General features: G+C 52.5%; 1 protein-coding gene across 10 annotated transcripts in view; it reads left to right on the top strand.

Moving 5' to 3' along the window:
* The window catches only part of NTRK3 (neurotrophic receptor tyrosine kinase 3), a 239,695-nt gene that overhangs the window by 36,428 nt on the left and 175,343 nt on the right, over positions 1-27,924 (top strand). For all 10 annotated transcript variants that reach the window (XM_060179408.1, XM_060179401.1, XM_060179399.1 and 7 more), the window contains exons 3-6: positions 997-1,071; positions 1,261-1,332; positions 16,162-16,230; positions 26,541-26,698. In XM_060179408.1, the coding sequence (XP_060035391.1) occupies positions 997-1,071; positions 1,261-1,332; positions 16,162-16,230; positions 26,541-26,698 (374 nt within the window). The remainder of the gene's footprint in view (positions 1-996; positions 1,072-1,260; positions 1,333-16,161; positions 16,231-26,540; positions 26,699-27,924) is intronic.

Here is a 27,924-nt window from a genome sequence, read left to right as displayed (position 1 = left end):
CGGGTTCGAGCCCCCCAGTCCCCACCTTCAGGGGGAAAGCTTCACAAGTGGTGAAGCGGCAAGTCTCTCTCTGTCTCTCTCACTCTCTCTCACTCCTTTCCCTCTTGGTTTCTGGCTGTCTCTATCCAATAAATAAATAAAGAGAACAAAAAAAATTAAGAAAAGAGAGAAGGAGAGACCCCCCCATGCTACTCCAGCTTTTTCTGATGCTATTGTACTTGCCTATGTGGTGCCGGGGCTTGAACCCACCTGGGGACCTATTTCTCCAGCACCCACCCACCCTTCCTTCCCTCCCTCCCTCCCTTTCTTTCTTTATCCCTTTTTCTTTCTTCCTTTCTTTCTTTCTTTCTTTCTTTCTTTCTTTCTTTCTTTCTTCCTTCCTTCCTTTCTTTCTTTCTTTCTTTCTTTCCTTCTTTCTTTCTTCCTTCCTTTCTTTCTTTCTTTCTTTCTTTCTTTCTTTCTTTCTTTCTTTCTTTCTCTTTCTCTCTTTCCTTCTCCTTCTCCTTCTTTTTTCCCCCTACCACCAGGGCTATTTCTGGGGCTCAGTGCCAACACTACCAGTCCATCATGCCCAGTGGCCATTTTTCCTTTTTTCTTCTTTTCATTTTTTATTTGATAGGACAGAGAGAAATTGAGAGGGGAAGGGGAGAAAGAGAGAGAGAGAGAGAGAGGAGGTACCTGCAGACCTGCTTCACCGCTTGTGAAGCTTTCCCCCTGCAGGTGAGGGTTGGGGGCTCATGGAGCCTCCCCAGGGCTGTCCATGGTTCTCCCATGTGGTGCCCAGGCTGGAACCCAGGGCCTCCTGAGGCCGTGAGGCATGTGCTCTCCCCAGTGAGCTATCTTCCAGCTCCGAGAGTGGGTGTCACACCTTGGAAGAGCAGAGTCTTTGAGGGCCGGAGAGAAGGTGGTGGGGGTGCCAGTGGGGGAGGGGTTGCAGGCTGTGGCGGGTGGGCAGCTGGAGATGGAGTCCTGGACTGACCGCCGCTTTCCGTGCAGACACATAGAGAACTGGCGCGGCCTGCACACACTCAACGCCGTGGACATGGAGCTCTACACCGGCCTCCAGAAGCTGTGAGTGGGGTGGGGGGGCTCAGTGACCCCTGGGCACCTGACCCCTGATGTCCGTGGGGAGGATGGACACACACCCAGGGGGGCGGCAGTGGGGCCTCCTGTCCACGGAGCCCAGCACAGAGCATCTTGCCTGGAAGTGCTGTTCACACCTCTCTCTCTGTCCCTCCCTCTCTCCCTCCATCCCTCCAGGACCATTAAGAACTCAGGACTACGGAGCATCCAGCCCAGGGCCTTTGCCAAGAACCCCCACCTGCGCTACATGTGAGTGGGCCGGGGGCCGCTGGGTGTGCGGTGGGTGTGTGGTGGGGACCCCACCCTGGACCTGAGCCTGCTCCTCCCCTTCCTGCACAAGCTGCCGTCCTCAGGGCCCCTCAGGAACCAGCCACCCAGCTGAGGCCAATGGAGGGTGTATGTGTGAGGGAGTGTGTGGTTATGGTGTGTATGATGGTGCCTGTATGTATGTGAGCATGTGATTGTCTGTGTGCCTGCATGTGGTATTTCTATGTCTGTGTGCGGTGTGTGGTGGCCTGTGTACGTGTGTATGTGTGTGGTATGTGTAGTATGTATGGTGTGTGTCTGAGTGTGTGCTGTGTATATCTGAGTGTGTGTTGTGTGCGGTGTGTGTCTGAGTGTATGTTGTGTTCTATGTGTATCTGAATGTGTGTTGTGTGTGTCTGAGTGTGTATTGTGGGCCTTAGTGTTGTGTGTCTGTGTGCTGTGTGTCTGTGTGCTGTGTGTCTGAGTATATGTTGTCTGCTGTGTGTTGTGTGTGTCTGTGTTTCTGAATGTGTGCTGTGTGCTGAGTGTGTGTCTGAGTGTATGTTGTGTGCTGTGTGTCTGAGTGTGTGCTGTGTGTCTGAGTGTATGTTGTGTGCTGTGTGTTGTGTGTGTCTGTGTATCTGAATGTGTGCTGTGTGCTGAGTGTGTGTCTGAGTGTGTGCTGTGTGCTGTGTGCTGTGTGTGTGCTGTGTGCTGTGTGTGTCTGTCGTGGGCTTGAGGAGGAGCGTGGCCCCAGCTGCCCGTGTAACGTGGCTCTGGCTCCATGTGAAGGTCCCCGTGTTGAGGTCACTGGATGTGGACAGTACACACAGGTCCTGGGGGTGGTGGTGGGCCTCCTGCCTGGCTCCTGTTCCCTGGGGTGCTGGGTGTCCATTACTCTGACTGCAAGTGTGATGGGTGGGTGGAACCCCAGGCTTGGCCAGCCACGGACATTCATCGCCTTGGTGGAGCACACACACCACTTACTGTCTGGTCACCCTTCCTGGGGACAGTGGCTGTAGGGGACACCACTGGCCCCTTCCTAGGGGCAGGTGCATCCTGGGGGCTGGTGGGGTGTAGCTGTGTTGGGAGGAGGAGGAGTGGGTGGCGGCCCTGACAGGCGACTCTGGGTTTGGTCACATGGGCTGGAGTGGCCTGACCAGCAGGTAGCAGGCAGGCTGGGCACCTCGGTGGACCCTGGGAGCTGCCAGAAAGCGCTGGAAAGGGAGGTGGAGAGAGGAGGGAGCAGGGGAGTGGGTGGGGACGTTTCTTTCCCTGGTGGGGCCTGGCCTCTGAGAGTCCCCCAAGCTCGTAGTGAGTGCTCCGTGGGTGTTCTGTTTACGTAGTTTCTATGAGAGAGAGCAGAGTGCCGCTCCACCACTCTGCACCTCGCACCTGAAGCTATGTACTCTACCTGCTGTGCTGAACTGTCTCCCTGGCCACCCGTCAGAGCTGCCTTGGTTGTTATTTTCTTAATGTTACTTTATCAGTGATTTAATATGGTTGTACAAAACTATAAGATTCCCACGCCGTTCCCACCACCAGAGCTCTGTGTCCCTATTCCCTGCACTGGAAACTGCAGTGGTTCTTCCCAGATCACAGATGCGGGCTGACTATTATCTCTACATCTGTCTGTCTATATTTGTATATATTTGCCTATTTTTCTGTGGTCCTGTCTTCTCTTCCTTTCTTTTTTAAACATATTTTTATTTATTTTATTATTGGATAGAGACAGAAATTGAGAAGAGAGGGGGAGAGAGAGAGGGAGAGAGACAGAGAGACACCTGCAGCCCTGCTTCACCACTCGTGAAGCTTTCCCCCTGCAGGTGGGGACCGGGGACTTGAACCTGTGTCCTTGCGCACTGTAACATGTGCTCTTAACCAGTGCACTACCACCTGGCCTCCTTCTCTGCCTTTCTTTTTTTTAAAAAAATATATTTATTTATTCATTTTCCCTTTTGTTGCCCTTGTTGTTATAGTTATTGTTGTTGTTATTGATGTCTTCGTTGTTAGGACAGAGAGAAATGGAGAGAGGAGGGGAAGACAGAGAGGAGAGAGACAGACAGACACCTGCTGCCCTGCTTCACCACTTATGAAGCGACTCCCCTGCAGGTGGGGAGCCGGGGGCTCGAACCGGGATCCTTACGCCGGTCCCTGCACTTCGCGCCCCGTCTGCTTAACCCGCTGCGCTATCGCCCGGCTCCTTCTCTTCCTTTTTTTTTTTTTAAATTTTTTTATCTTTATTTATTTGTTGGATAGAGACAATCAGAAATGGAGAGGGAAGGGGGTGATAGGGAGAGAGACAGAGAGACAGCTGCAGCCCTGCTTCACTGCTTGTGAAGCTTTCCCCCTGCGGGTGGGGTCCGGGGCCTCTGACCTGGGTCCTTGTGCCCCGTAACACGTGCGCTCAACCGGGTGCGCCACCGCCCGGCCCCGGCTCCTTCTGTTCCTTTCTACGTCACACCTATATCCACTCCTGAATGTCCTTCTCTGCCTTTTCTCTCACTGGGTCCTGATGGAGTTGGAGTTCAGAGCCCTGTTAACATTTCTCCCCCTCTGGGACTATGCACCCAAATTCTTGGGCTACTGAAGGAGGGAATTCCAGAGCTGTTTGTAACAAGCCAGCCAGCCCTGTGCTCAGCTGTCCCCTCTCCCACTCTGGAAGTAGTGCATGGGGGTTGGGGGGCGGGCACTGCTCAGGGGACCGAGACTCCCCCCTTCCACTCCCTGCTGCCCCCTTGCCCGTGCTGGGCTTCCCCTGGCTCTGTAGTGGGGGCCTGGCCAGGACCTGCCGGACGCACCAGAAGAGCCGGTGTTGATTTCACTGGTGTGCGGTTTCCTCCTGAAATGTCCTCGACAGAAGCCTCTGGCCACGGAGCTCCCTCCCCGTGGGCGGCTGGCCCTCTAATTGGGCGGGGTGGCTCCCGGTGGTTGTGTCTGAGGTGGGTTGTGGGCTGAGATGAGGAGGCCTCCTGCTCTGTGGGGGTCTTGAGGTGAGCCCAGCAGACCTGCCCTTGACCTTGAGCCGGCCCATCCTCTTGGCCACGCTGGCCCGCCCTCACCAAGGGCCTTGCCCACACCCTACCCCTCGGCCACTTCCCGGCAGGCAGCTCCTTCCGGGCGGGGCGCTCTCTCCTCCCACAGCTATTTCTGTCCTTTGCGAGCATTCACCAGTCTGCGGCCAGCTGGATGGTCACTACAGTGCCACTCCTCCAGCACTCATTGACCAGCCTGGCTTGGTGGCGCTCTCATGCTCTCTCTCTGTCTGTCTGTCTGTCTGTCTGTCTCCAGGGTTATCTCTGGGGCTCTCGGTGCTGGCACTAAGAATCCACTGCTTCTGGTGGCCATTTTTCCCCTCATTTTATTGGATAGGACAGAGAGAAATGGAGAATGGATGAGGGCAGATAGAGAGGTAGAGAGAGGGACACCTGCAGACCTGCTTCATCATCTGTGAAGCTTCCCCCTGCAGGTGGCAAGCCAGGGGCTCGAACCCGGATCGTTGCTTGGATATTTGTGCTTACTATTGTGTGGCTTAGCCAGGTGCACCCTGCCAGCCCCCATTCTTTAAGAGTGCTGGCTAGATGTGTCGCTCCCCTTTGCCCCCCTGAAACACACCTTGCACAGAGATGTGAAGTCACTAGCTCCTGGGCTGGAGCCAGGCTGTTCATCTTGCTTTTTTGCCTAGCCCTGGGTATCCCTGGCCACCGCGATGCTTCCCGGTGCCAGGAACCCACATCCAGGTCGAGCCGTCTGCCACGAAGCAGGCTGCAGACTGGGGCTCCGGGGTCCTCCTTTCTGCTCAGGAGGGACAGGTCACCTCATGTCACCTCCTGTGGTGCTGCCTGTCCTTGTGAGCTGTGTGGGGTGAGCATTGGCTCCTGTCCACTGAGGAACGTGTGCTCATCAGAAGGAAGGTAGCTGGCCTTTCCCACCTCCCTGGCTCTTAGGACTTGGAGGAGAAAGCTTCCCTGTGAGGATTCGAGACGCTGTGGCCATCCGTAAATTGGGTCTGTGACAGCACCGGCTCTGGGGCTGGGGTGTCAGGGTTCTGAGGGGGATGGAGAGACCAGTGGTGATGCTGTGGGGCCTCCCCACTCTCACTCGGTGTCTCTCCCTCTCTAAGGATATAGAGTGAAAAAGCTGGCTTGGGGAGACCGCCCAGCCATCCCCCACAGTCCTGGGGAGGGGCCTTGTTGTCTCAGGAGGGCTTGAGAAGAGGCACTGCCTTGTTTCGGGGTGTGGGGGTGGGTCTCTGTAACTGGGGTCCACTCCCAACTGATGTGGGGCCACCCTAGTCCTGGGATATTTAATCTCATGTCTTTTGAGCTGGTTCTTTCTCTGGGGACACACCCCCTTCCCATGCTGGCTTAGGTGCTGAGCAGAGAGACCACCATCCAGGCTCCTCCTGGGGCCCCATCTTCTCTCCCCACGGGCTGCTGGGGTGTGTGCACAGCTGCCTCCCAGTCTCCCAGCCCTACTTTAAGTCCTGTCTCCCCGTGGAGAGACAGGGGGGAGGTGGACACAGAGACACCACAGCACTGTCTGACCATCCATGGAGCCAGCCCGGTGTCCTTTATGGCTTCAGGGACAGAACCCAGGGCTTTGTGCATGGCAAAGGCATATACTCTACCCGCTGAGCTATCTCCCACATACCATAATAGAATTCATTTTCTTCTTCTTCTTCTTCTTCTTCTTCTTCTTCTTCTTTTTCTGCCACTAGGGTCATCACTAGGGATTGGTGCCAGCAGTGTGATCCATCATCCTGGAAGCCATTTTTCTCCTCCCCCCTATTCTCTTTCTAATTTTTATTAGCTAGGACAGAGAGAAATTGAGAGAGGATGAGAAAATAGAGAGATAGGGAGGGAGACAAAGAGACACCTGTAGACCTGCTTCACCGCTCATAACAGTCCTCAGACAGGTGGGGAGCAGGGACTCAAACCTGGGTGCTTGAGCTTGGTGATTTGCACACGTATCCAAGTGCACCACTGCCCAGCCCCCAAGATAGAATTCAGTTTTTTTTTTTTTTTAAGATAAGAGCGGCACAATTCCACACAGTCCCCACCACCAGAGTTCATGTCCCGTCCCCTCCATTGGAAGCTTCCTATTCTTTATCCCTCCGGAAGCATGGACCAAGATTCTTTATGGGGTGCAGAAGGCGGAAGGTCTGGCTTCTGTCATTGCTTCCCCACTGAACATAGGTGTTGGCAGGTGGATCCACACCCCCAGCCTGTTTCTGTCTTTCCCTAGTGGGGCAGGGCTCTGGGGAGGGGAGGCTCCAGGACACATTGGTGAGGTCGTCTGCTCAGGGAGGTCAGGATGACATCATGATAGCATCAGCAACTTGGTGTCTGAAAGGCAGAAAGATAGAAAGCAGAACAATTTGTTTAGTATAAAAGAACCAGAAGGTAGGAATAGAGCAGATGAAATTAGAGATATTGAAGTGGAAAGAAGCTGGGGAGTCTATTTTAGGTCTGTTCCAGAGGACCCATGACTGTGGTAATTTTTCCAGGCTACTTCTTTTCTCACTCTTTTATGTGAGAGCGAGATAGAGATAGAGATAGAGATAGAGAGAGAGAGAGAGAGAGAGAGAGAGGAGGAGGAGGAGGAGGAGGAGGAGGAGCGAGACAGAGGAGAGACTCCATGGCATGGTTTCACTACCCTTGAGACTCCATGCTGTTCACGAGACTCCCATGTGTTGCTGGGGTTCGGACTTAGGGCCTTGAGTTCCTGTACTGTGGGGTGAGCTATCTTTGGAGCAGAAGTGGAGGGGGAGTGACGTGAGACTCTCACGTGGGGAGGCAGGCCATGGGGGTTGGTCCTCGAGCTGGGATGCTGGTCAGAACCAGCTGGTGGGGGGGGGCTGAGTGAAGAGGGGGCTCCTGGGGGCTACGTGGGACATGGTGGGACATGTGGGGCACCAGGAGTCCTGGGTCTGGCCAGCATCCTCCAGGCTTTCTGCAGCACCTGGCATACACCTCTGTCCTGTCCCTTCTACACTGTGGAACAAGGGCGCTTCCTGCGGCCTCCTGGCCTGCATGGGTGGGGGCTGTGGCCAGGCCGACCATCTCATGGAACCAGCCCAGGGTTCGAGGCTGTGAGGGAAGTCCAGGTCCTGGGCTGCGAGCCCACCTTTCAGATGGGTGGATTCCTGCAGTGCTCAGATTTTCTGTGAAGGAAGCCATCTGCTCACCTCCTGCTCCCATGCCTGGCCTGATGGGTGTGACATTTCAGGCCGGTGCATCAGGAGGACGGGGGGAGCAGAGGCTGCCCTGAGCCCCAGGAAGGCTGGGGTGCCGCTGAGTGGCCCTGTGTTTAGACGTCTGCTCACATCTCTGGATCCCAGATCAATGCCTGTGAAACTGTCATCCAGATGGTCCCCTGGGAGGGTGAGCGGGACGGGATGGAGGGACGTCCGGGGCTGGACTCTGTGGGCAGAAGCTCCAGGCTCACTGGGTGGATGCATAACACCCCTGGCTCCTTGAGCTTGGCACCCACGGGTGGGCTGGCGCCTCCTTGGTCTCCACGTGCTGAGAGCCCCAGACTGCTGTGTCTGGGTGACCCTGGGGTGGGGAGCCATGGTCTTTGGATGCTGCTTAGGGATTCCCAGGGGAGGAAGGGGGGGGAACTTCTCAGGGTTGCTAGAAGGACTCAGAACCTTCAGGAAGGTGTCAGGGTCTTAGCTTGGCCCAGGCCAGAGGCACCACAGGGCTGGGAGTTCAGACCAGAACTGTGAACCCAGCCTGCCACACCCTGAGGCCTGATCCCAGCAGATGGAAGCACACACCCCACTGGAAAAGGGGCGTGCGGCAGGGCCCACAGGCCAGAGGACACTCGGTGGACCCCAGGCCCCTAGAGAAAGGCTTTGTGCCTGGGGTCAGGGGAATGCCAGCCAGGAGGGCAGGGTGAAGCCACCTCTTCACCTGTGAGGATGGCCTGGGCCAGAGAGGCTGGGAGGAACCAGTGCCAGCAGGGAAGAGCCCCCACCCCAGAGGAGGGCCTGGCCCCTGGGGCAGCAGGACAGAGGCTTCTCAGTCCATCAAAACTGGCCCTGTGTGACTCAGCACCTCAGCTCCGGGGATTCTGTTCGGGGAATTTGAGCCCCTAACCCACCATGTCCTGGGGTCCCTGCAGTTGGGACATAGGATGCCCCAGAGCCTGGTGCTGGGGAGCTTGGGGTGGTGTGGGCACAAGGGAGCAGGGATCGGTCGCGAGCGCAGGGTCGGAGGAGAGAGAGACGGCCTGTAGCAGACATGCAAGGCAGTGGAGGGGGGCAGAGCCGGCCCTGGCGTGCCCACCTGTACTGTAGCTGCCACCCAGCGGCAGGCTCAGCGCAAAGGTCTCTTGGCAGCGGTGACAAGGTGCCACTGCACCCCCAAAACACCTGCCACGTGGCAAACCAGAGCCACCCCAATAAGAACCAGACAGTGCAGGGCCAGCTTTGGAAATCAGAGCATGACATCAAAGCCAGGGGGCTGGGCATCCTGACCTCCTGGGTGTCCTCACCGGGCGCTGGAGCTGGCGGCACACTGGCCAGACAGAAGGTTCTAGACACCCACCTGGAAGGTGAAGGGGAAATGACTCCTTGTGTTGGGTCTGTCACTGTCTCCTCTCCTTCCTTCTTGGCCTCTGCACTGGATGGCAGCCTGCATCAGCCAGCCTGGGCCCACGGGGCGGGGGTGGGGGGCAGGGAGGTGGGCAGGCCGGAGGCGCGGGAGGGGGAGTGGGCTGCTGCCTCCTCGGAGCCCATCTGCCACCCCAGCCCCAGCTTTGCCTGGAATATTAAATTGTTCCTCATTATTTTCCTTGGATGGGTCTGCTTGCCTGATGATATTAATTATTCTTAAAGGTCAACAGCGCTCTCCTGAATCCCCTTCTGTTCTAGCCTGCAATCAGCTAATTAATTGGAAACCGTTTAGCAGCGTCTGCCGGGCTGGTGGGCGTGGGGCTGAGCCTGGGGAGTGGGCGGCTCTCTCTGCACGTGGGGCTGGGTGTGTGGACCCGCTTCCCCGTGGAACCCTGGTCTTGGTCAGTGTTTCTTGGGGGAGATGCTGCCCCTCTCTTTTTTCCATTGAGAGTGTCTGCTGCTAGTAATTGCTGTTTCCATCGTGTGCCGGAAAGAGAAGGGAGGCAGAGAGAGAGGAGAGACACCACAGTACAGCCCCACCTTACATGAAGCACCCTTGGTGCTGTCCATGGTGCTCCCAGGTGGTGGTGCAGGGGCTTGAACCTACGGCCTGGTGCCTGGTAAGGTGTGTGGCCCATTCACTGAGCCGTCCCTGGCCCCAGCATGAGTTTTCACTCCTCCCTCCCTTACTTCCTGTCGGGGCAGGGGGTTGTGCTTGGATGAGTCTCTGTGCAGAGTCAGAGTTTCCAGCCTGTACAAGGCCTGGGGGATGGGGGGGAGAGGGAGAAAGACGGGGAGAGAGAGAGAGAGAGAGAGAGAGAGAGATAGAGATAGAGAGATAGAGAGAGAGGAGGAGGAAGAGAAGTAGAGATAGGGAGGGAGAGAGGAGAGAAAGGGAGAGAGAGAAAAGGGAGAGAGGAGGACGAAGAGATATCGAGGGAGAGAGAAGGAGGAGAGAGAAAGGGAGAGAGAGAGAGGGGAGGAGGAGGAGAGGTAAAGGGAGAGGGACAGAAAGGGAGAAAGGAGGAGTAAGAGGACAAAGGAGGGAGAGGAGGAGGAGAGAGAGCACATCTAGTATGGGGTTGGTGATCTCCAAGAAGACAAGAGTCTCCCTCCTCCTCCTCCTCCTCTTCCTCCTCCTTCTTGCAGTGCTGTGGATAATATAAAAGCAGAAGGGTAGGGGTCCCAGGGAAGGGAGGGAGGGTGGCACTGCTCACAGGCGGGGACTTGCCCCGGGGGGGTGCCAGCCGAGCGGGCCCTGCTGCCCTGTCTTCTCTGGCAGCCACCTGTCATGGGGGGCATGGGAGTGGCCAGGGTGTGTGGCCCAGTGGGCAGATCCCACACCGAGACTCTGAGACTGATGAGATGCTGGTTCCCAGGCCCACTGGGTACCGTCAGGGTGAGGGCTGAGGGGCACCTGGGGGCTTTGGAGGGTTGGGCTGTCAGGGTTTCAGGGGAAGGGAGAATGAGATCAGAGGTGCCCGACTTATCAGGAGATAACCAGAGGGCTGACTGCAGTCCCAGCAGGGCAAGGGTAAGGGTAGCTGTGCCCCGGGGCTGCTCTCTGCACCTGCCTCTGTGTCTCCCGCTCTCCTCTCCTCCCGCTCGCTCCTCCTCCTCTTCACGCTCCTCTCCCCTCCTCCCCTTCTCCTCCACTTTGTTCCCCTCCCCTCCCCTCCTCCTCCCCATCTCTTCCCCTCCCCTTCCCCCTTCTCTCTCCCTCCCTCCTCCTCCCCCTCCTCCCCCTCCCTGACTTCCTCCACACCTCCTCCCCTTCCTTCTCCCCCTCCCGCCTCCACCCCTTCCTCCCCATCCCCACTCTTTGCTCGCCCTCTGCTCCCCATCCCCCTCCTTCTCTCCTTCCTCCCCTCCCCCTCCCTCTCCTCCTCCCCCCTCCTCATAGTTTTCCATATTGAAACCAGGGTTTCACACTTGTGAGATGTGAGATGTTGCTCAGCCAACTCCTGGCCCAGTTTTTAAAAAATATATTGTCTTGGGAGATGGTGTCAGAGTTGAGAACAGAACTAGAAGGCTGGATTAGGGCAGAGTTGCTTTCAGACTAGAAGAAGATCCATAAATGCAATTACTGTTTACTACAATGACCTAACCTGGGACTCATGTCTACTCCTGTTTAGCACAGGAGCCTGTGTGACCTCCGAGTCCCTGTCAGTCTGAGCTCACAGTCCATGGCCGCAGCTGGGGACATTCTAGGCTGCTCTCATGTCAGGACCCATCTTCCTCGAAGGGCAGAGCAGGCTGACCCAGCCTCCCTTCGAAGAGTAGGGAGTCCTTACCATTGCTGCTCTGCACTGAGGCCAAGGTCCTGGAGAGAGGCCCACAGAAGGCTTGTGATGATGTTCCTGATGGAAGTAACCGGTGACGGCGGAGAGAGAGAGAGAGATCTGTGAGAGGTCTAGGCCCATCATGTCTGTGTGGGAATCCAAGGATTCCCTGACTAGGGCCTCAGATGATGGAGTGGCCTGGTAGTGACAAAAAGGCCATCATTAAAGTGAGCTAGTCTCTTGCCCGTCTCCCACTTTTGTAGTCCTTTCTTTATCTGAGGAGCCTAGACTTTCTCCCAGCTGTTAAACCATTGAGTGTCATGTGTTGTATCCAGACCAGTTTTGGGTTTATGGGGTGTGGCCTCAGTTAGGGAGAGAACAGACCTTGAGTTTCAGTGGGATCTAAGTTAACCTTAAGTTTTACTGCATTTTCCTTGTTTGGCGATTATAATAGAGGTCGCCATAAAGACAATGGCTGTCCTTTAGTTGATATATATATATGCATATTTTTGCCAGTATATCACTTGGCCATTTGTATGGAGTACTTTTAAAAAAAATTTGTGTTGCCCTTGTTCAATTGTTGTAGTTATTGTTGTTGATGTCATCATGGTTGGATAGGACAGAGAGAAATGGAGAGAGGAGGGGAAGACAGAGAGGGGGAGAGAAAGACAGACACCTGCAGACCTGCTTCACCGCCTGTGAAGCGACTCCCTTGCAGGTGGGGATCCAGGGGCTCGAACTGGGATCCCCACGCCGGTCCTTGCGCTTTGAGCCAGGTGCGCTTAACCCGCTGCGCTACCGCCCGACTCCCAGAGTATTTCTTCTAAAGATGATCAAGGGGGTGCCGTTAATGTTGTCGGTGTCAGAAGAGACTAGGGTCATCTCTTCCTTTCTTTAGCTGATTGAGATGTGTGTATGTGATCTGTGTGTGCAGTTGATAGGAGAGAGGAAAAGTAGAAGGTGAATTGTTGTGTTATGTCCTTGGTGGTAGAAAGGGATGTCAAGGATTGGTGTGGGGAGAAGACTGTGGGGTTAGTTGGGTCTCGGGGTGTAGAGTGTGTGCATGTGGGGGTTCAGGGAGAGCATAGGGAAAGGTTTTGGTATTTCCTAGGCTGAACAGGGGATAGGTGGGTTTCTATCTGTATGGCTCTATCCTGTGGCCACGTAAAGGGAAAGCAGGGTATGTAGGGATGGCTGGGTCCTTGTGGCAATAAGGCATAGAAAGGGGAGAGAGAGGGCAAGAGTGAGATGGAGAAGTGAAAAATCAAGTGGGTGGTTCCAGGTTTTCTTTATCACCCATAGCAGCTAAGGTTACTAAGGTTACTAGGAACCTCACCCCAGCATGACTGGCGACTGTGGGACAGTGGTTAGGTTGCTGGAGGTGAAGCCAGATGCCCGTGATCCAACCCCATGGAGTGGGTTGTTTCTACTCTCAAGTAAGGGGGGAAGAGGGTTAGACCTGCCTCAGGCATCTTTTGATGCCAACAATTCCTCCAGTTTCAATTATTATATTAAGTGTTTTTTACTAAAAAAAAAAAAAACAGCAGCCTGAAAAATCTCTGGAAATTAAGATTGATTTTGTGTCTTTATTTATATGGAAAAATAAGAATTAAGTTAAAAACAGGAGGTCTGATGCAGTGATGGCAAGAATAGGATAGGCTGTGTTTAACTGGGATTGGGAAACACCAGTTTAGGGAATACCATCTTTCTCTGAGATATCAAAAAAGCAGTTTATTTCTTAAAGATTGACCTTTTTTTTTTTAAGTATTTCTCTCATCTGTGTGTTTATTTGGATGGAGACAGAGAAATTGAGAGGGAAGGGATAGATAGAGCGGGACACACACACACACACACACACACACACCCCTTCTTCTTCTAGCGTTTGCCACACACACACCAACATCCCTGCTTTACCACTCATGAAGCTTTCCCCCTGCAGGTGGGGATTGGATACTTGAACCCGGGTCCTTGCACACTGTAATGTGTGTGTTTAACCAGGTGTGCCACCACCTAGCCCCACAAAGGAATAGTTCTTTGTATAAGAATTTCTCATCCCCTAAATAAGAAAGGTTGGTAGGATTTTTTAAAAAAAATATTTATTCCCTTTTGTTGCTCTTGTTGTTTTCTTATTGTGGTTATTGTTGTTATTGATGTCATTGTTGTTGGATAGGACAGAGAGAAATGGAGAGAGGAGAGGAAGACAGACAGGAGGAGAGAAAGATAGACACCTGCAGACCTGCTTCACCGCCTGTGAAGTGACTCTCCTGCAGGTGGGGAACCTGCGGCTTGAACTGGGATCCCCACACCGGTCCTTGCTCTTTGCGCCAGGTGCACTTAACCCATTGCGCTACCGTCTGACTCCCGTGGTTGGTAGGATTTTATGTGCTTGCAAACTAGAAGAAGGTATATAAATGTAATTACTGTTTACTACAATGACTTAACCTGGGACTCATGTCTACTCCTGTTTAGCACAGGAGCCTGTGTGACCTCTGAGTCCCTGTCAGTCTGAGCTCACAGTCCATGGCCGCAGCTGGGGACATTCTAGGCTGCTCTCATGTCAGGACCCATCTTCCTCAAGGGGCAGAGTAGGCTGACCAGCCTCCCTTCGGTGGCCCAGGTTTTTTTTTTTTTTAAAGGTTCTTTCTGCGTGCTCGTGCACACGCATACAAACCAGTGTGGGAGGCATCATGCTCGGCGCAGCTGCAGTGCTGGGTGCCCGTTGCCTGTCGCTGGGGACTTGGCATCAAGCTGGCCCTGAGCTGTTTGTCCTTTGCTGGCAGAGCCGGCTCTGTGGCTGTGTCGTGGGCCTGCAGCCCTGTAGTTTGGAGAGCACAGCTCCTCATTCTGTAGGTGTAGACCCCTCACCTCGACCACCACTTCTGGGAGAGCCGCCCCCTCTGAGCCCCCTGGCTCTTCTCAGAGAGGAGCCGGGACCTGGTGGATAGCTCAGAGGGTGGTGCCGAGGACTGGCGTGCATGAGGCCCTGGGTGCCACCCCTGGCACTGCCCTGTGTTCTCTCTGGCCCCTCCGTGGGGATGGAGCAGGAGGAGGTGTGTGGAGGGCACACAGCCCCCGTGTGTGCCAGAGAACTGGAGGGTCCTAGTGTCCTTCCTCCTCCGTGTGTGGCCTGCTGGGGTGGGAGGGGCCGGAGCCTGTCCCGCCCCACTGCCAGGTGTCCCCAGTCCCTTGCTCCCCTCACTCCTCTTTGTAAGAAGGAGGCAATGCCCTTTCGGTTTCTGTATTTGCCCAGAATGCCTGTTATTTCCTTAGTTTCGAATCCAATTTTCTTGTGACATTTCTGCCTCATTGTAGCAAAACATGACCTTTGTGAAAGGCATGGCTGGCAGCCTGGCCCCTGCCCCATCTGGGCACCACAGGGCTTGGGCACACGTCCTGGGTGTACACAGGTCCTGGGAGAGACCTTCCTCTCTCCAGGGTGGAGGGTGCATTTTTTTTTTTTTTTTGGAGCATTTCCCCAGGGCGCCTGGCTCTCCAGGGTGTGTGTGTGTGACAGAGGCTTGTAGGGGATAGACGGTGTCTGTGTTTGCATGCCGACCTCCTGACCACCTGCACATAGGATGCGGAGCCCCCACTGTCCATTTCCATGAGTCCTGGGCCTCTGGCCGACCTTGAAGGATGGCCACCACATCCACAGTTGGCACTGAGCCCGGCCAAGCCTGGTCTGTGGCCATGCCGCTCCCTTTATTCCAAGACATACGTAACTCCGTCCCTGCACGTGGCCTCACGTGGCACGTCCCAGTGAGCACAATCATAATGTCGTTGGGCGGGGGAGGGGAGTGTGACGCAGGCTGATGTCTTCATTGCTCCAGGTCTTTGCAGAAGATGGGGCCGGCGATGTGTGGGGTCCTCCCACCCACTGGGGCTGGGACAGAAGCCACAGGCTCCTTCTGCAGGGCAGGAAGGTCATGGGGTTGCAGCCCCTGGCACTGTGCCCCTGTCAGCTACCAGTCCCTGCCCTTTGCAGTGGTCTTACCACAGAGTCACAGAGGGTGGGGTGGGGGTGGGGCGGGGGTGGGGCGGGGGAGCTTCGAGAGCCACTGACTGAGGTCCTGGCACTGCATGCACTCATGGCTTCTCCAGTGTCTGCCATCCTCACTCAGAAGCACGTGTGCATTAAGCACACATATGCCCTGCACGCCCCATATGGGGCTGGTACCTGACAGAGCAGATGCCTCACCATGCAGTTCCTGGGTTCCAGTTCAGGCCCCATGGGGAAGCAAGTGCACAGCTCTAGGGAGCCCATGGAGGGTGGGCAGGGCTGTGGGGTCTCTCCTCTCTCAGCACCAGGCACAGCACCCAGAGAGCCCCATGGAGTGTGGGCAGGGCTGTGGGGTCTCTCCTCTCTCAGCACCAGGCACCAGCACCCAGGGAGCCCATGGAGGGTGGGTGGGGCTGTGGGGTCTCTCCTCTCTCAGCACCAGGCACAGCACCCAGGGAGCCCATGGAGGGTGGGCAGGGCTGTGGGGTCTCTCCTCTCTCAGCACCAGGCACAGCACCCAGGGAGCCCCATGGAGAGTGGGGCAGGCCTCTTGCTTATGGTGGTGCTGGGGATTGAACCTGGGACTGCAGAGCCTCTGGTAGGAAAGGCTTTTTGCAGAACCACTGTGCTGTCTCCCCAGACCCCTCAGTAATCTTGGTAGCGAAATGTACTTGTGTTCCCTGATTAGAGGAGGTGACATTCCTTGGGCACTTGAGTGCGGTGAGAGGGCTTGGGAGACAAGATAGAAAATTCTCTTGATGCCAGAAACCTCACTCTGGAAGTGACTCCCATGTCCAGCGTCCTCCCCACACCTGCCCCGCGGCCCAGCCCCCTGCAGACGTCGTGTGAGCATCTCGGAACATCCGGGGAGCAGGCACAGCACCCCCCCCACCCCTCCTCTGACCTTCTCTCTGTCCCTCTTGCAGAAACCTGTCGAGTAACCGGCTCACCACACTGTCCTGGCAGCTGTTCCAGACGCTGAGCCTCCGAGAACTGTAAGTGGGAGTTAGAAGTCCAAGCAAGTGGTGGGGTCCAGGGCCAGGCCGGGCAGGGTGGGGGGCGTTGGTGAATCCCCCCGGGCTTGGGCGGGTATGGCCTACAGGGGTGATGGACTGATGGTCAGGGACAGGCTTGCTGATGTTTTTTCTGGGCACGGAACACGGCAGGAGAGCAACTTTCCGTCTCTTATCGGGACCCTGTTTGGTGACTGTGGGCAGGTAGTGACCACAGCTGCTTTTAGTGGCCATGCATAGCGGATGGTGCTCGCAACGCCAAGCTGTATAGGCTCCTGGGTGTGATTTCATCCACAGGGCCTTTGAGTCACCAAGGGAAGCAGCTGTTATGCTGCCTCTTCTTTATAATGTTTTAATTTGTTATCAGTAGGCATTTACAAGCTTGTAAGATTATAATATAGCTCCACACCACACCCACCAGAGCTCTGTGTCCTCCCCTGCTACCTCTCTAAGGTAACCACAAGGTCTCCTAGGTCGTAGAAACAGATTCCTGGCTTCTGTTCTTTCTACTTCTCCTCCTCCTCCTTCTTTGTTAAATTTCTTTATTAGGGGATTAATGATTTACAGTTGACAGTAAAATACAATAGTTCGTCCATGCGTATAATCTCTCAGTTTTCCACATAGCAATACAACCCCCACTAGGTCCTCTGACATGTTCCAGGACCTGAGCCCTCCCCCACCCCCAGAATCTTTTACTTCGATGCAGTACACCAACTCCAGTCCAAGTACTGCTGTGTGTTTCCCCTTCTGATCGTTTTTCAACTTCTGCCTATGAGTGAGATTGTCCCATATTCATCCTTCTGTTTCTGACTTATCTCACTTAACAGGATTCCTTCAGACTCCATCCAAGATGGGGTGAAGAAGATGTATTCATCCTTCTTGTGTTTTATTTTTGACACCTGCAGACCTGCTTCACCGCTTGTGATGTGACCCCCCTGCAGATGGGGAGCCTGGGGCGTGAACTGGGATCCTTGTGCGTCCTTGTGCTTCTTCACACAATGTGGGCTTAACCTGCTGCACTACTTCCCAGCCCCCATCTTTTTAGATTTTTTGCATCCAAGTTTATTGCTGGGGCTCGATACCAGCACTACACATCCACTGCTGCTGGTGGCTGTTTTTTTTCTATTTTATTAAACAGGACAGAGAGAAATTGATGGGGGTGGTGGAGAACAAGGAAGAGAACAAGAGAGACACCTGCAGACCTGCTTGGCCTGTGAAGCATCCCCCTATAGGTGGGGAATGGGGGGCTCGAACCTGGATCCTTGTGTCGGTCCTTCTGCTTCGTACCGTGTGTGTTTAACCTGCTGCTTCATGACCTGGCCACCCTCTCTTTCTCTCTTTCTCCCTTTATTTCCCTCTGTCTCTTAATCTTCTATCAAAAAGAAAGGACAAATGGCTACCTGGAACTGTGGAGCTAAGTAGAAATTCTTTGGTGGATATATATATATATATATATATATATGTTAAACTTCGGCACGTTCAGGTGAGGGGCTTTGAGCCCCAGAAAGGCTTGCAGGCTGAGATTCCCATTGCTGGGGAATGGCAGAAGCAGGACTTGAACCCAGGACCCTGAACTTGCCATTGTAGGTTCTCTTTTCCATTCCCCACCTGCCATCGGCCCACTTGACTTGAGTGAGGGTGCTCCTGGGGGAGGGGCCCAGCTATCCCACCCCCCCCCCGCCCCGGACTGTATCTGGGGTGGCCAGTCTGCACATGGACCCGGCAGACAAGTGAGTGTCCAGGGCCAGCACACGGGGGGCTAGTGCACAGTGGGTCAGGGAGCTGAGATCGAGGCCGGGGTGCTGTTCAGGGCTCGGGGCTGGCTTCTCACTCAGCCTGCTTCCCATCCATAGACCTGCTCTCGGTGGCTTTCCCAGAAGCATGGGGGAGGTGGGTGTGCTGAGGGGCTGAGCGCAAGCCACTGCTTGGGGGTCTGTGGCTTGGAAGTCTCACTTCCTGCCCCCTGGAATCATGCCCTTCACCTGCGGGAGGCCAAAGATGGCCAGATGCAGCCCTGCATCAGTTATTGAGGAAATAAACAGAGGTCCTTTACAAAAACAAAACCAACAAACAGAAAACCAGCCACTGGCTGTGGAATTCAGGGAGCACTAGCCCGGCCACCTGTGCCCTGGAGTCTTGGAAAAGTCGTTTTCTGGGTGTGTGTTCAGAGGAGACATCAGATTTCTCCTTCAGGACCACAGAGCCCCCATCTGACTTTGCCCAGCATGTGGCAGGATGAGGAGGGTCCCCACCGCATGCATCAGCCACATGTATGAGGGCCACCATGTCCCCACCGCCCTCTCCCTTTCCCTCCGTCCTGGAGCTGGACCCCTTCCTTTGGGGCCTGGGGCTGCAGCCTGGCTCTGGGCAAGGGTCTGTTGCTCCACGGGGCAGGACGGGGCAGCATCCAGTGTCCAGTGGAAAATGGATCTCCTGGCTGCAGTGCTGCCGGCTGGCTCAGGCTGTGGCTGTGATTAAAATCGAAACAATCCAGTTCCTGGCAAATGGCAGTGGGCAGCGTTTTCTTGCCCGCTGTCCTGATTAGTCCCCAGACGCCATCAGCTACGTGGCGTGGAGGCCGCCAGAGTCTGTCCAGCTGGGCCTGGGGGCTGGGGGCTGGGGTCGGGGCTGGAGCGGGGGAAGCCAGAGGACTTGGGGGGTAGCTGGGAATGCCTCAGTCAGAGGGGGTGTGGTCTCGGCTGGGCACTGTCCCATCTCTCCCTGTTCTCTGCTTTAAGCCTTCCTGGGGAGGTGGTCCTGGAGCTGGCATGGTGGACTAGTCGTTGGACCCTTAAGCCTGAGGTCCTGAGTTCAATTCCTGGCAACGCATGTGCCAGAGGTAATGCTCTGGTTCTCTCCCTCTCTCATTAATCGATCAAACAGTATTAAAATATATATGTTTTAAAAGACTTGTAGGGGGATTGGCGGTGATGCACCTGGCTAAGCACACATAGTACTAAGCGCAAGGTCTCATTGCAAGGATCTGGGTTCAAACCCCTGGCTCCCTACCTGCGGCAGGGTGGGGGGTGGGGCAGGGAATGCTTCACAAATGGTGAAGCAGGTCTGCAGGTATCTCTCTTTCTCTATTTCTTCCTAAATATTTTTATTTATTTATTAATGAGAGGGATAGAAGGAGAGAAAAAGGACCAGACATCACTCTGGTACATGTGCTGCTGGGGATTGAACTCAGGACCTCATGCTTGGGAGTCAAACCCTTTATCCATTGTGCCACCCGTGAACCACTCTTTCTCTATTTATTATTGTTTCTGTTTTGCAACTGCTGAAATTTTATTGATATATAAATTGATATTTCTGTCCTGTCACACAGTAAGTGAAAGTAAAAGTAGATCACAAATAATTCATGATTTTTCACTTGATCACTGACATTAAGTTCTAATTGTATATAATTTTCAAAGATATTTTTGTCAATGAAATTCATACAAACAAGGAAAGAAAGTGATGGGAGTATTGATATTTTTTATTGTTTAATAATATATTATTATTATTATTATTTTATTTCTTTATTGGGGGATTAATGTTTTACATTCGACAGTAAATACAATAGTTTGTACATGCATAACATTTCTCAGTTTTCCACATAACAATACTACCCCCACTAGGTCCTCTGTCATCCTTTTTTTGGACCTGTACTCTCCTCCCCCCCGATATACCAATTCCAATTCAGGTTCTACGTGTGTTTTCTCTTCTGATCTTGTTTTTCAACTTCTGCCTGAGTGTGTGATCATCCCATGTTCATCCTTCTGTTTCTGGCTTATTTCACTCAACATGATTTCTTCAAGCTCCATTCAAGATGGGCTGAAAATGGTGAAATCACCATTTGTAATAGCTGAGTAGTATTCCATTGTGTATGTAGACCACAGCTTGCTCAGCCACTCATCTGTTGTTGGACACCTGAGTTGCTTCCAGGTTTTGACTATTACAAATTGTGCTGCTAAGAACATATGTGTACACAGATCTTTTTGGATGGCTGTGTTGGGTTCCTTAGGATATATCCCCAGGAGGGGAATTGCAGGGTCATAGGGTAGGTCCATTTCTAGCCTTCTGAGAGTTCTCCAGACTGTTCTCCACAGAGGTTGGACAAATTGACATTCCCACCAGCAGTGCAGGAGGGTTCCTTTGACCCCACACCCTCTCCAGCATTTGCTGCTGTTACCTTTTCTGATGTCTGACATTCTCACAGGAGTGAAGTGGTATCTCATTGTTGTCTTTATTTGCATTTCTCTGACAATCAGAGACTTGGAGCATTTTTCATGTGTTTCTCGGCCTTTTGGGTCTCTTTTGTGGTGAATATTCTGTCCATGCCCTCCCCCCATTTTTGGATGGGGTTGTTTTCTTGTTGTTGAGTTTGGCAAGCTCTTTATATATTCTGGTTATTAGCCTCTTGTCTGATGTATGGCATGTAAAGATCTTCTCCCATTCTGTGAGGGGTTTCTTGGTTTGGGTAGTGGTTTCTTTAGCTGTGAAGAAGCTTTTGAATTTGATGTAGTCCCATAGGTTTATGCTTGTCTTAGTCTTCTTTGTAATTGGATTCATTTCACTGAAGATGTCTTTAAAATTTATGCGGAAAAGAGTTCTGCCAATATTTTCCTCTAAGTATCTGATAGTTTCTGGTCTAACATTCAAGTCTTTGATCCACTTGGATTTTACTTTTGTATTTGGTGAAATACAGTGGTTCAGTTTCATTCTTCTGCGTGTTTCAACCCATTTTTTCCAACACCATTTGTTGAAGAGACTCTCTGCTTTCCCCATTTAATAATCTAAGCACCTTTGTCAAAGATTAGATGTCCATCGGTGTAGGGGCTTACTTCTGGGCTTTCAATTCTATTCCACTGGTCAGTGTGTCCATGTTCCAGTACCAAGCAGTTTTGATGGCAATGGCCCTATAATACAATTTGAATTCTGGGAGTGTGATGCCTCCAGTTCTGTTCTTTCTTCTCAAGATTGTTTAGGCAATTGTAGCTCTTTTCTGGTTCCAGATAAACCTTTGTATCATTTGCTCTATTTTCCTAAAAAATTTGGTTGGGATCTTGATGGGGATAGCATTAAATTTATATATGGCTCTGGGTAGTATATTCATTTTGATAATGTTAATTCTTCCAGCCCATAAACATGGAATATCTCTCCACTTCTTTGTGTCTTTTTTCTATTTCCTAGAGGAGTGACTCATAATTTTCAGTATACAAGTCTTTCACTTCTTTGGTTAGGTTTACTCCTAGATGTTTTATTGTTTTTGCTGCTATAGTAAAAGGAATTGATTTCTGGATTTCATCTTCATCTAACTTAATGTTTGCGTAGAGGAATGTCACTGACTTTTGTATGTTAATTTTATAGCCTGACACCTTACTGTACTGCCTGGTGAGTTCCAAAAATTTCTTGCTGGATTACTCAAGTTTTTCTATGTATACTATCATGTCATGCAAATAGGGAGAGTTTGACTTCTTCTCTTCCAATCTGTATGCCTTTAATTCTGTGCTCCTGCCTGATTGCTATGGCAAGAACTCCCAACACTATGTTGAATAGTAATGGTGATAGTGGGCAGCCCTGTCTAGTACCTGATCGGAGGGGAAATGCTTCCAGTTTTTCACCTTTGAGTATGATGTTGGCTGTAGGTTTGCTATATATAGACCTCACTATCTTGAGGAATTTTCTATTTATTCCTATTTTTTGTAGTGTTTAGATCATAAAGGGATTTTGGATTTTGTCAAAGGCCTTCTCTACATCTATTGATATAAGTGTGTGGTTTTTTTGTCTTGTTTTTATTGATGTGGTGGATCACATTGATTGATTTACAAATATTTAAACCAACCGTGCATGCCTGGGATAAACCCCACTTGGTCATGATGAACAATCTTTTTAACATACTACTGTATCTGGTTGGCTAGAATTTTATTCAATATTTTAGCATCTATGTTAATCAGAGATATTGGTCTGTATTTTTCTTTTTTGGTTGTGTCCCTGTCTGCTTTTGGTATCAGAGTGATATTGGCTTCATAGAAGCTGGAAGGGAGTATTTCTGTGTCTTCAATCTTCTGGAAGACTTTTAAAAGTAGTGGTATTAACTCTTCCTTGAAGGTTTTGTAGAATTCATTTGTAAAACCATCTGGTCCAGGACTTTTATTTTTGGGGAGATTTTTGATAACTCTTTCAATTTCATTAGCTGTGTTGGGCCTGTTCATGTTATCCACTTCCTCTTTACTTAGTTTTGGAAGTTGGTAGGTATCTAGGAAATCATCCATTTCTTCCAGGTTCTCTAGATTGGTGGCATATAGTTGTTCATAGAAGCCTAGCATAATATGTTGAATTTCTGTGGTGTCTGTTGTGATAGCTCCTCTTTTATTTACAATACAATTTATTTGGGTCTTCTTCCTTTTTTTGTTTTGTGAGTCTGGCTAAAGGTTTGTCAATTTTGTTTACTCTTTCAAAGAACCAACATTTACTTTCGTTGATCTTTTGTATGGTTTTCTTATTTTCAATGTTATGTATTTCTGCGCTAACTTGAGTGATTTCTGTCCTTCTGTTTGCTTTAGGGTTCCTTTGTTGTTCTTCTTCTAGGTCTTTAAGATGTGCAATCAGGCTGTTTATTTGTGCTTTTTCTTGTTTCCTAATGTGTGCTTGTATGGCTATGAACTTCCCTCTCAGTACTGCCTTAGCTGTGTCCCAAATAATTTAGCAGCTTGTGTCTTCATTTTCATTGAACTCTCCACACAAGAACCAAAGAGATTGTCATGGAGGGAAAGAATGACTCAGAGCATCAAGGAGCTGGGTCTGCCTCTGTGACAGGGTTAAGGCAAAGGCAGGGGCACCAGGAGATGGACAGCCAGGACGTGGAATGTTCCCGGAGTACCCTGGGGGTCTCTTTGTGCCCCAAGCCAGCTGCTCAAGCCCCCTGCCACACAGAGGAGTACTGACTGAGACAGGTGGACACACCTGGCTGTCTTTCCCTCAGGTGTGACCTGCAGGTTCCAGCCACTTAGCACAGTATGAGCTGAGGGCTGCAGCTGCTCCCGGGATGTGCCTTCTGTCTGACCTGCCCTTGGCTTTCCATGGCCCCTGGGAGATTGTCAACAAGCACGTTGGCTGATGGCTGTTCTCTGATTACCCCCTTTAATTCCCAGAGCACAGTCCTATTTGTCCTCTCTGACTCTCATAAGGACTTTGACACACTTGACCCCACAGAAGGCAAAACAGAGACTTGCAGTGAGAAGGGATTTGCTGCCCAGAAGCTGGTGACCTGGCCCCAGAAGGCTGGGAATCAGAGCAAGAAGCAGAGGTGGTGGCCTCGTTGCTTCACCGGGAATGACTGTTGCTTCAAGGAAGTGGTTGCTTCACTGCCCTGGGGTTGGACAGTGCAAATTAAAGCTCTCAGGAGGGCCCTGTTACCTCCAGAGGCTCCAGGGGAGGGCCCCTCTGGCCTGTTCAGCTTTTGAAGGAATTGGCATTTCTTGGCTTGTGGCCACATCACTCCAGCCCCTGCCCCATCCACACAGAATTCTGTCTTCTCTCCTCTTTATCTTCGACTGTCATCCTTCCATTCTCACCATTCTCATGTCAGTACCCCCTCCCTGGGTGGAGAGTCTCAGAGCCAACTTGCCTCCCCAACCCTCAACTGCCGTGACTGTCTCCCATGAGATCTGTGTCTCCACAGAGACTGGGGCTTAGGGTTTGGACATGCTTCTGAGGGGAGAACGCTGTTCCACCGATAAGGTCTCTGGTCTGGCAGCTGTCCCCCGTTGCTGTGGGTGTCTGCAGAGGGTGCTCACAGGCCCCCTTTGTGCCTCCATTCCTGGTGACAACAGATTGGGGCCCTCTCCCCACTTTCTGCTGCCTGGATGTAGGACTGTTTTTCTTTGCCATCATGTTTCTTTTATTATTTTTTAAATTTTTATTTATAAATTGGAAACACTGGCAAGACCATAGGCTAAGAGAGGTACAACTCCACACAGTTCCCACCACCAGAACTCCGTATCCCATCCCCTCCCCTGATAGCTTTCCTATTCTCTATCCCTCTGGGAGCATGGACCCAGGGTCATTGTGGGATGCAGAAGGTGGAAGGTCTGGCTTCTGTAATTGCTTCCCCGCTGAACATGGGCGTTGACAGGATGATCCATACTCCCAGCCTGTCTCTCTCTTTCCCTAGTGGGACAGGGCTCTGGGGAAGCAGGGCTCCAGGACATATTGGTGGGGTCGTTCTGCCCAGGAAAGTCCAGTTGGCATCATGGTAACGTCTGGAACCTGTTGGCTGTAAAAGAGAGTTAGCATACAAAGCCATACAAATTATTGACTAATCATGAACCTCAAGCCAAGAATATTGCAGATGAAGATTTGGGGTCTCTGTTTTGGAAAAAGCTAGTAGGGTCTTTTCTTTTTTCTTTCTCTATGGGGCTTCCTGCCTACATGATTCCACTGCTCTCAGAAGACTCTTAAGTTATAGTTAGAGGTGAGATACAGAGAGGGAAAAGAGAGGGGGAAGAGAGAGCAGTAGAGAGATATCGCAGCACTGACCCATTGCTGGTGGAGCTTCCAGTGTGGTGCTCAGGGGCTCAGCCCAGGTATTTCCACACAGCTCACTGTGACAGCTATCTCCTGAACCCCTAGATTTAGTTTTTAATCTTTATTTATTTATTGGATAGAGACAGCCAGAAATTGAGAGGGAAGGGGGTGATAGAGAGGGAGAGAGACACCTGCAGTCCTGCTTCACCACTCACAAAGCTTTCCCCTTGCAGGTGGGGACCAGGGTCTTGAACCTGGGTCCTTGAGCCCTGTGACATGCACGCTCAGTCAGGTGCGCCACCACCCTTTTGTTGCCCTTATAGTTATTATTGTTGTTGTTATTGATGTCGTCATTGTTGCATAGGACAGAGAGAAATGGAGAGAGGAGGGGAAGACAGAGATGGGGAGAGAAAGACAGACACCTGCAGACCTGCTTCACTGCCTGTGAGGCGACTCTCCTGCAGGTGGGGAGCCGGGGGCTCGAACCGGGATCCTTACGCCGGTCCTTGTGCTTCGTGCCACCCAGAATTGTTTTTATAGCAACAATATATCACCAATGCACCCATCCACCTGCCTGCACACCCACCAGTCCATCTCTCCACCCATGCACCCATCCCACCATTCACATCATCCACCCATCTACTCATCTATCCATCTGTCCTTCCTTCCTTCCATCCTTCTTTCCTTCCTTCCTTCCTCCCTTCCTTCCTTCCTTCCTTCCTTCCATCCTTCTTTCCTTCCTTCCTTCCTTCCTTCCTTCCTTCCTTCCTTCCTTCCTTCCTCCCTTCTTCCCTCCCTCCCTCCCTCCCTCCCTGCCTGTCTGCCTGCCTGCCTGCCTGCCATGGTCTTTGTGAGGCTCGGTTGTAGCAGTGAACCATATGGTCAGTGTATCTGACCTGGGTGGGGCCCAAGTTTGATTTGGGGTGACAGACTGTGAATGACCCAGCAAACACTTAGTAAGACGGTGGGTGCTGAGATGTACACAAAGGAAGAACAGAGCAGGGGCTCAGCAGTGTGGGCCCGGGAGGCTGCTGCTTGGTCTGAGAGTTTTGGAGAAGGAGCCTTGGTGGTGAGGGAGCCCTGGAGGCAGATGTGGTGAGGCCTCTGTAGTCAGTAGGACAAATGCAGGGCCCTGGGCAGGAGAGCCTGACGGGCAGCAGGGTGGCTGTGCCAGGAGGCATCTGGCTCAGACTTTGAATGAAGCGGGAAGTGGGAAGCAGGTGCAGGGCCGGGGTGGAGACGCACCTGGCAGGTGTGTTGGCAAGGGGTTCTTTCCCAGGTGAGTTCAGTGGGAGTGCATTTCTTCTTTCTTTGTCTCCCAAATGTATTCATCAATTCACCATCCTGGACGGCTCGCCATGGAGTTGCAGTGCTGTAGAGTTCCAGGGAGGGGGCCAGGCGGTGGTACACCTGACTGAGCATTCACATTGCAGTGCACAGGGACCTGGGTTCAAGCACCTGGTCCCCATCTGTAGGGGGGAAGCTTCACGAGTAGTGAAGCAGGGCTGCAGGTGTTGCTGTGTCTCCCCCCCCCCAAACTCAATTTCTCTCTATCCAATAGTAAATAAATACATAAAATAATGGCAGGGATACAGTTTGATACATGATTTGTTAGTTTGGCAGCTAACTAAGTTCATGGACTTGAAGTCCTTTTGCATTTGTGGAGGTCTGCCTGGCTCCCCTCCCTCCTGGATCCCTGAGAGCAGGTGGGGCTCCGGCACCCTTGTGTGGGTGCTGGGCTCCTCGGCTCAGGCGTCCCGTCCCGTCCCCCCCACCCGCAGGAGACTGGAGCAGAACTTCTTCAACTGCAGCTGTGACATCCGCTGGATGCAGCTGTGGCAGGAGCAGGGGGAGGCCCGGCTCAACAGCCAGAACCTTTACTGCGTCGGCACCGATGGCTCCCAGCTGCCCCTGCTGAGCATGAACATCAGCCAGTGTGGTGAGTGCCCCGCCCCATCCAGGGGCCTCCCGGCCAGGACGAGATGCTGGGGGCACAGCTGACTCTCCTCTGGGCCCCCCCAAGGCCCCCCAGCCAGCTGTGAGGTCTAGGGGTGCAGAACGGGGCTGAGTGCACCCCTTTCCCATCGGGCCTGTCCTTGGCCTCTGACTTACCTGCCAGTCAGACCTGGAGGGGCACATCTCAGGTGTGGCCTCTGCCCCAGTCAGGAGCACCCAGAGTGCTTTGAGAAGGCACAGTCCTGGCCCTGACCGCAGTGTACGGAGCAGGGTGTCTGTGTCTGTGTCCCAGGAATGAAATCTTTAGTGAGCAAGTGATCCATCCATCCATCATCCATCCATCCATCCATCCATCCATCCATCCATCCATCCATCCATCCAGTCACCCATCTATCCATCCATCCATCCATCCATCCATCCATCTATCCATCCATCCATCCATCCATCCATCCAGTCACCCATCTATCCATCCATCCATCCATCCAGTCACCCATCTATCCATCCATCCATCCAGTCACCCATCTATCCATCCATCCATCCAGTCACCCATCCATCCATCCAGTCATCCATTCATCATCTCTCCATCCACTTATCCATCCATCCATCCATCTACTCATCCATCCACCCATCAACTTATCCATCCATCTACCATCCACATACTCATCCACCCACCTATTCAGTTATCACCCACCCACTCATCCATCCATCCACCCACTCATCCATTTACCCAACCATCCAGTCATTATCCATCCATGCATCCATCCATCCATCCACCCACCATCTATTCATCCATTCACTCATCTGTATGTCTGTCCTTCCACTTATCCATCCACCCACCCACCAACTATCCATCCTACTTATCTATCCATCCACCACCCATCTGTCCATCCTTCCACTTGTCCATCCATACATACATCCATCTATCCACCCACTCATCCATCTACCATCCACATATTCATCCACCCATCCATCCAATCATCACCCATCCATCCAATAGTCATTCATCCATCTACTCACTCGTCCATCCACCCACCCATTCACCCACCCACCCAACCCCTCACCCCCTCACCCCTCACCACCTGGCAGCCAGAGTCTCTGAGGTTCACGCCCAGTGGTGGGCATCCCCTGACCTTCTAGTGGACCCGCCTCCCTGTGCTACACCCGTAGCCACACCCCATCCCCCCACAGGGGGGAAGTGGGAGGTTGGTT

Source organism: Erinaceus europaeus, chromosome 20 (genome assembly GCF_950295315.1).
Source record: "Erinaceus europaeus chromosome 20, mEriEur2.1, whole genome shotgun sequence".
Taxonomy (NCBI): domain Eukaryota; kingdom Metazoa; phylum Chordata; class Mammalia; order Eulipotyphla; family Erinaceidae; genus Erinaceus; species Erinaceus europaeus.
The sequence above is the reverse complement of the archived record's forward strand: the minus strand, read 5'-3'. Positions and strand labels throughout refer to the sequence as shown.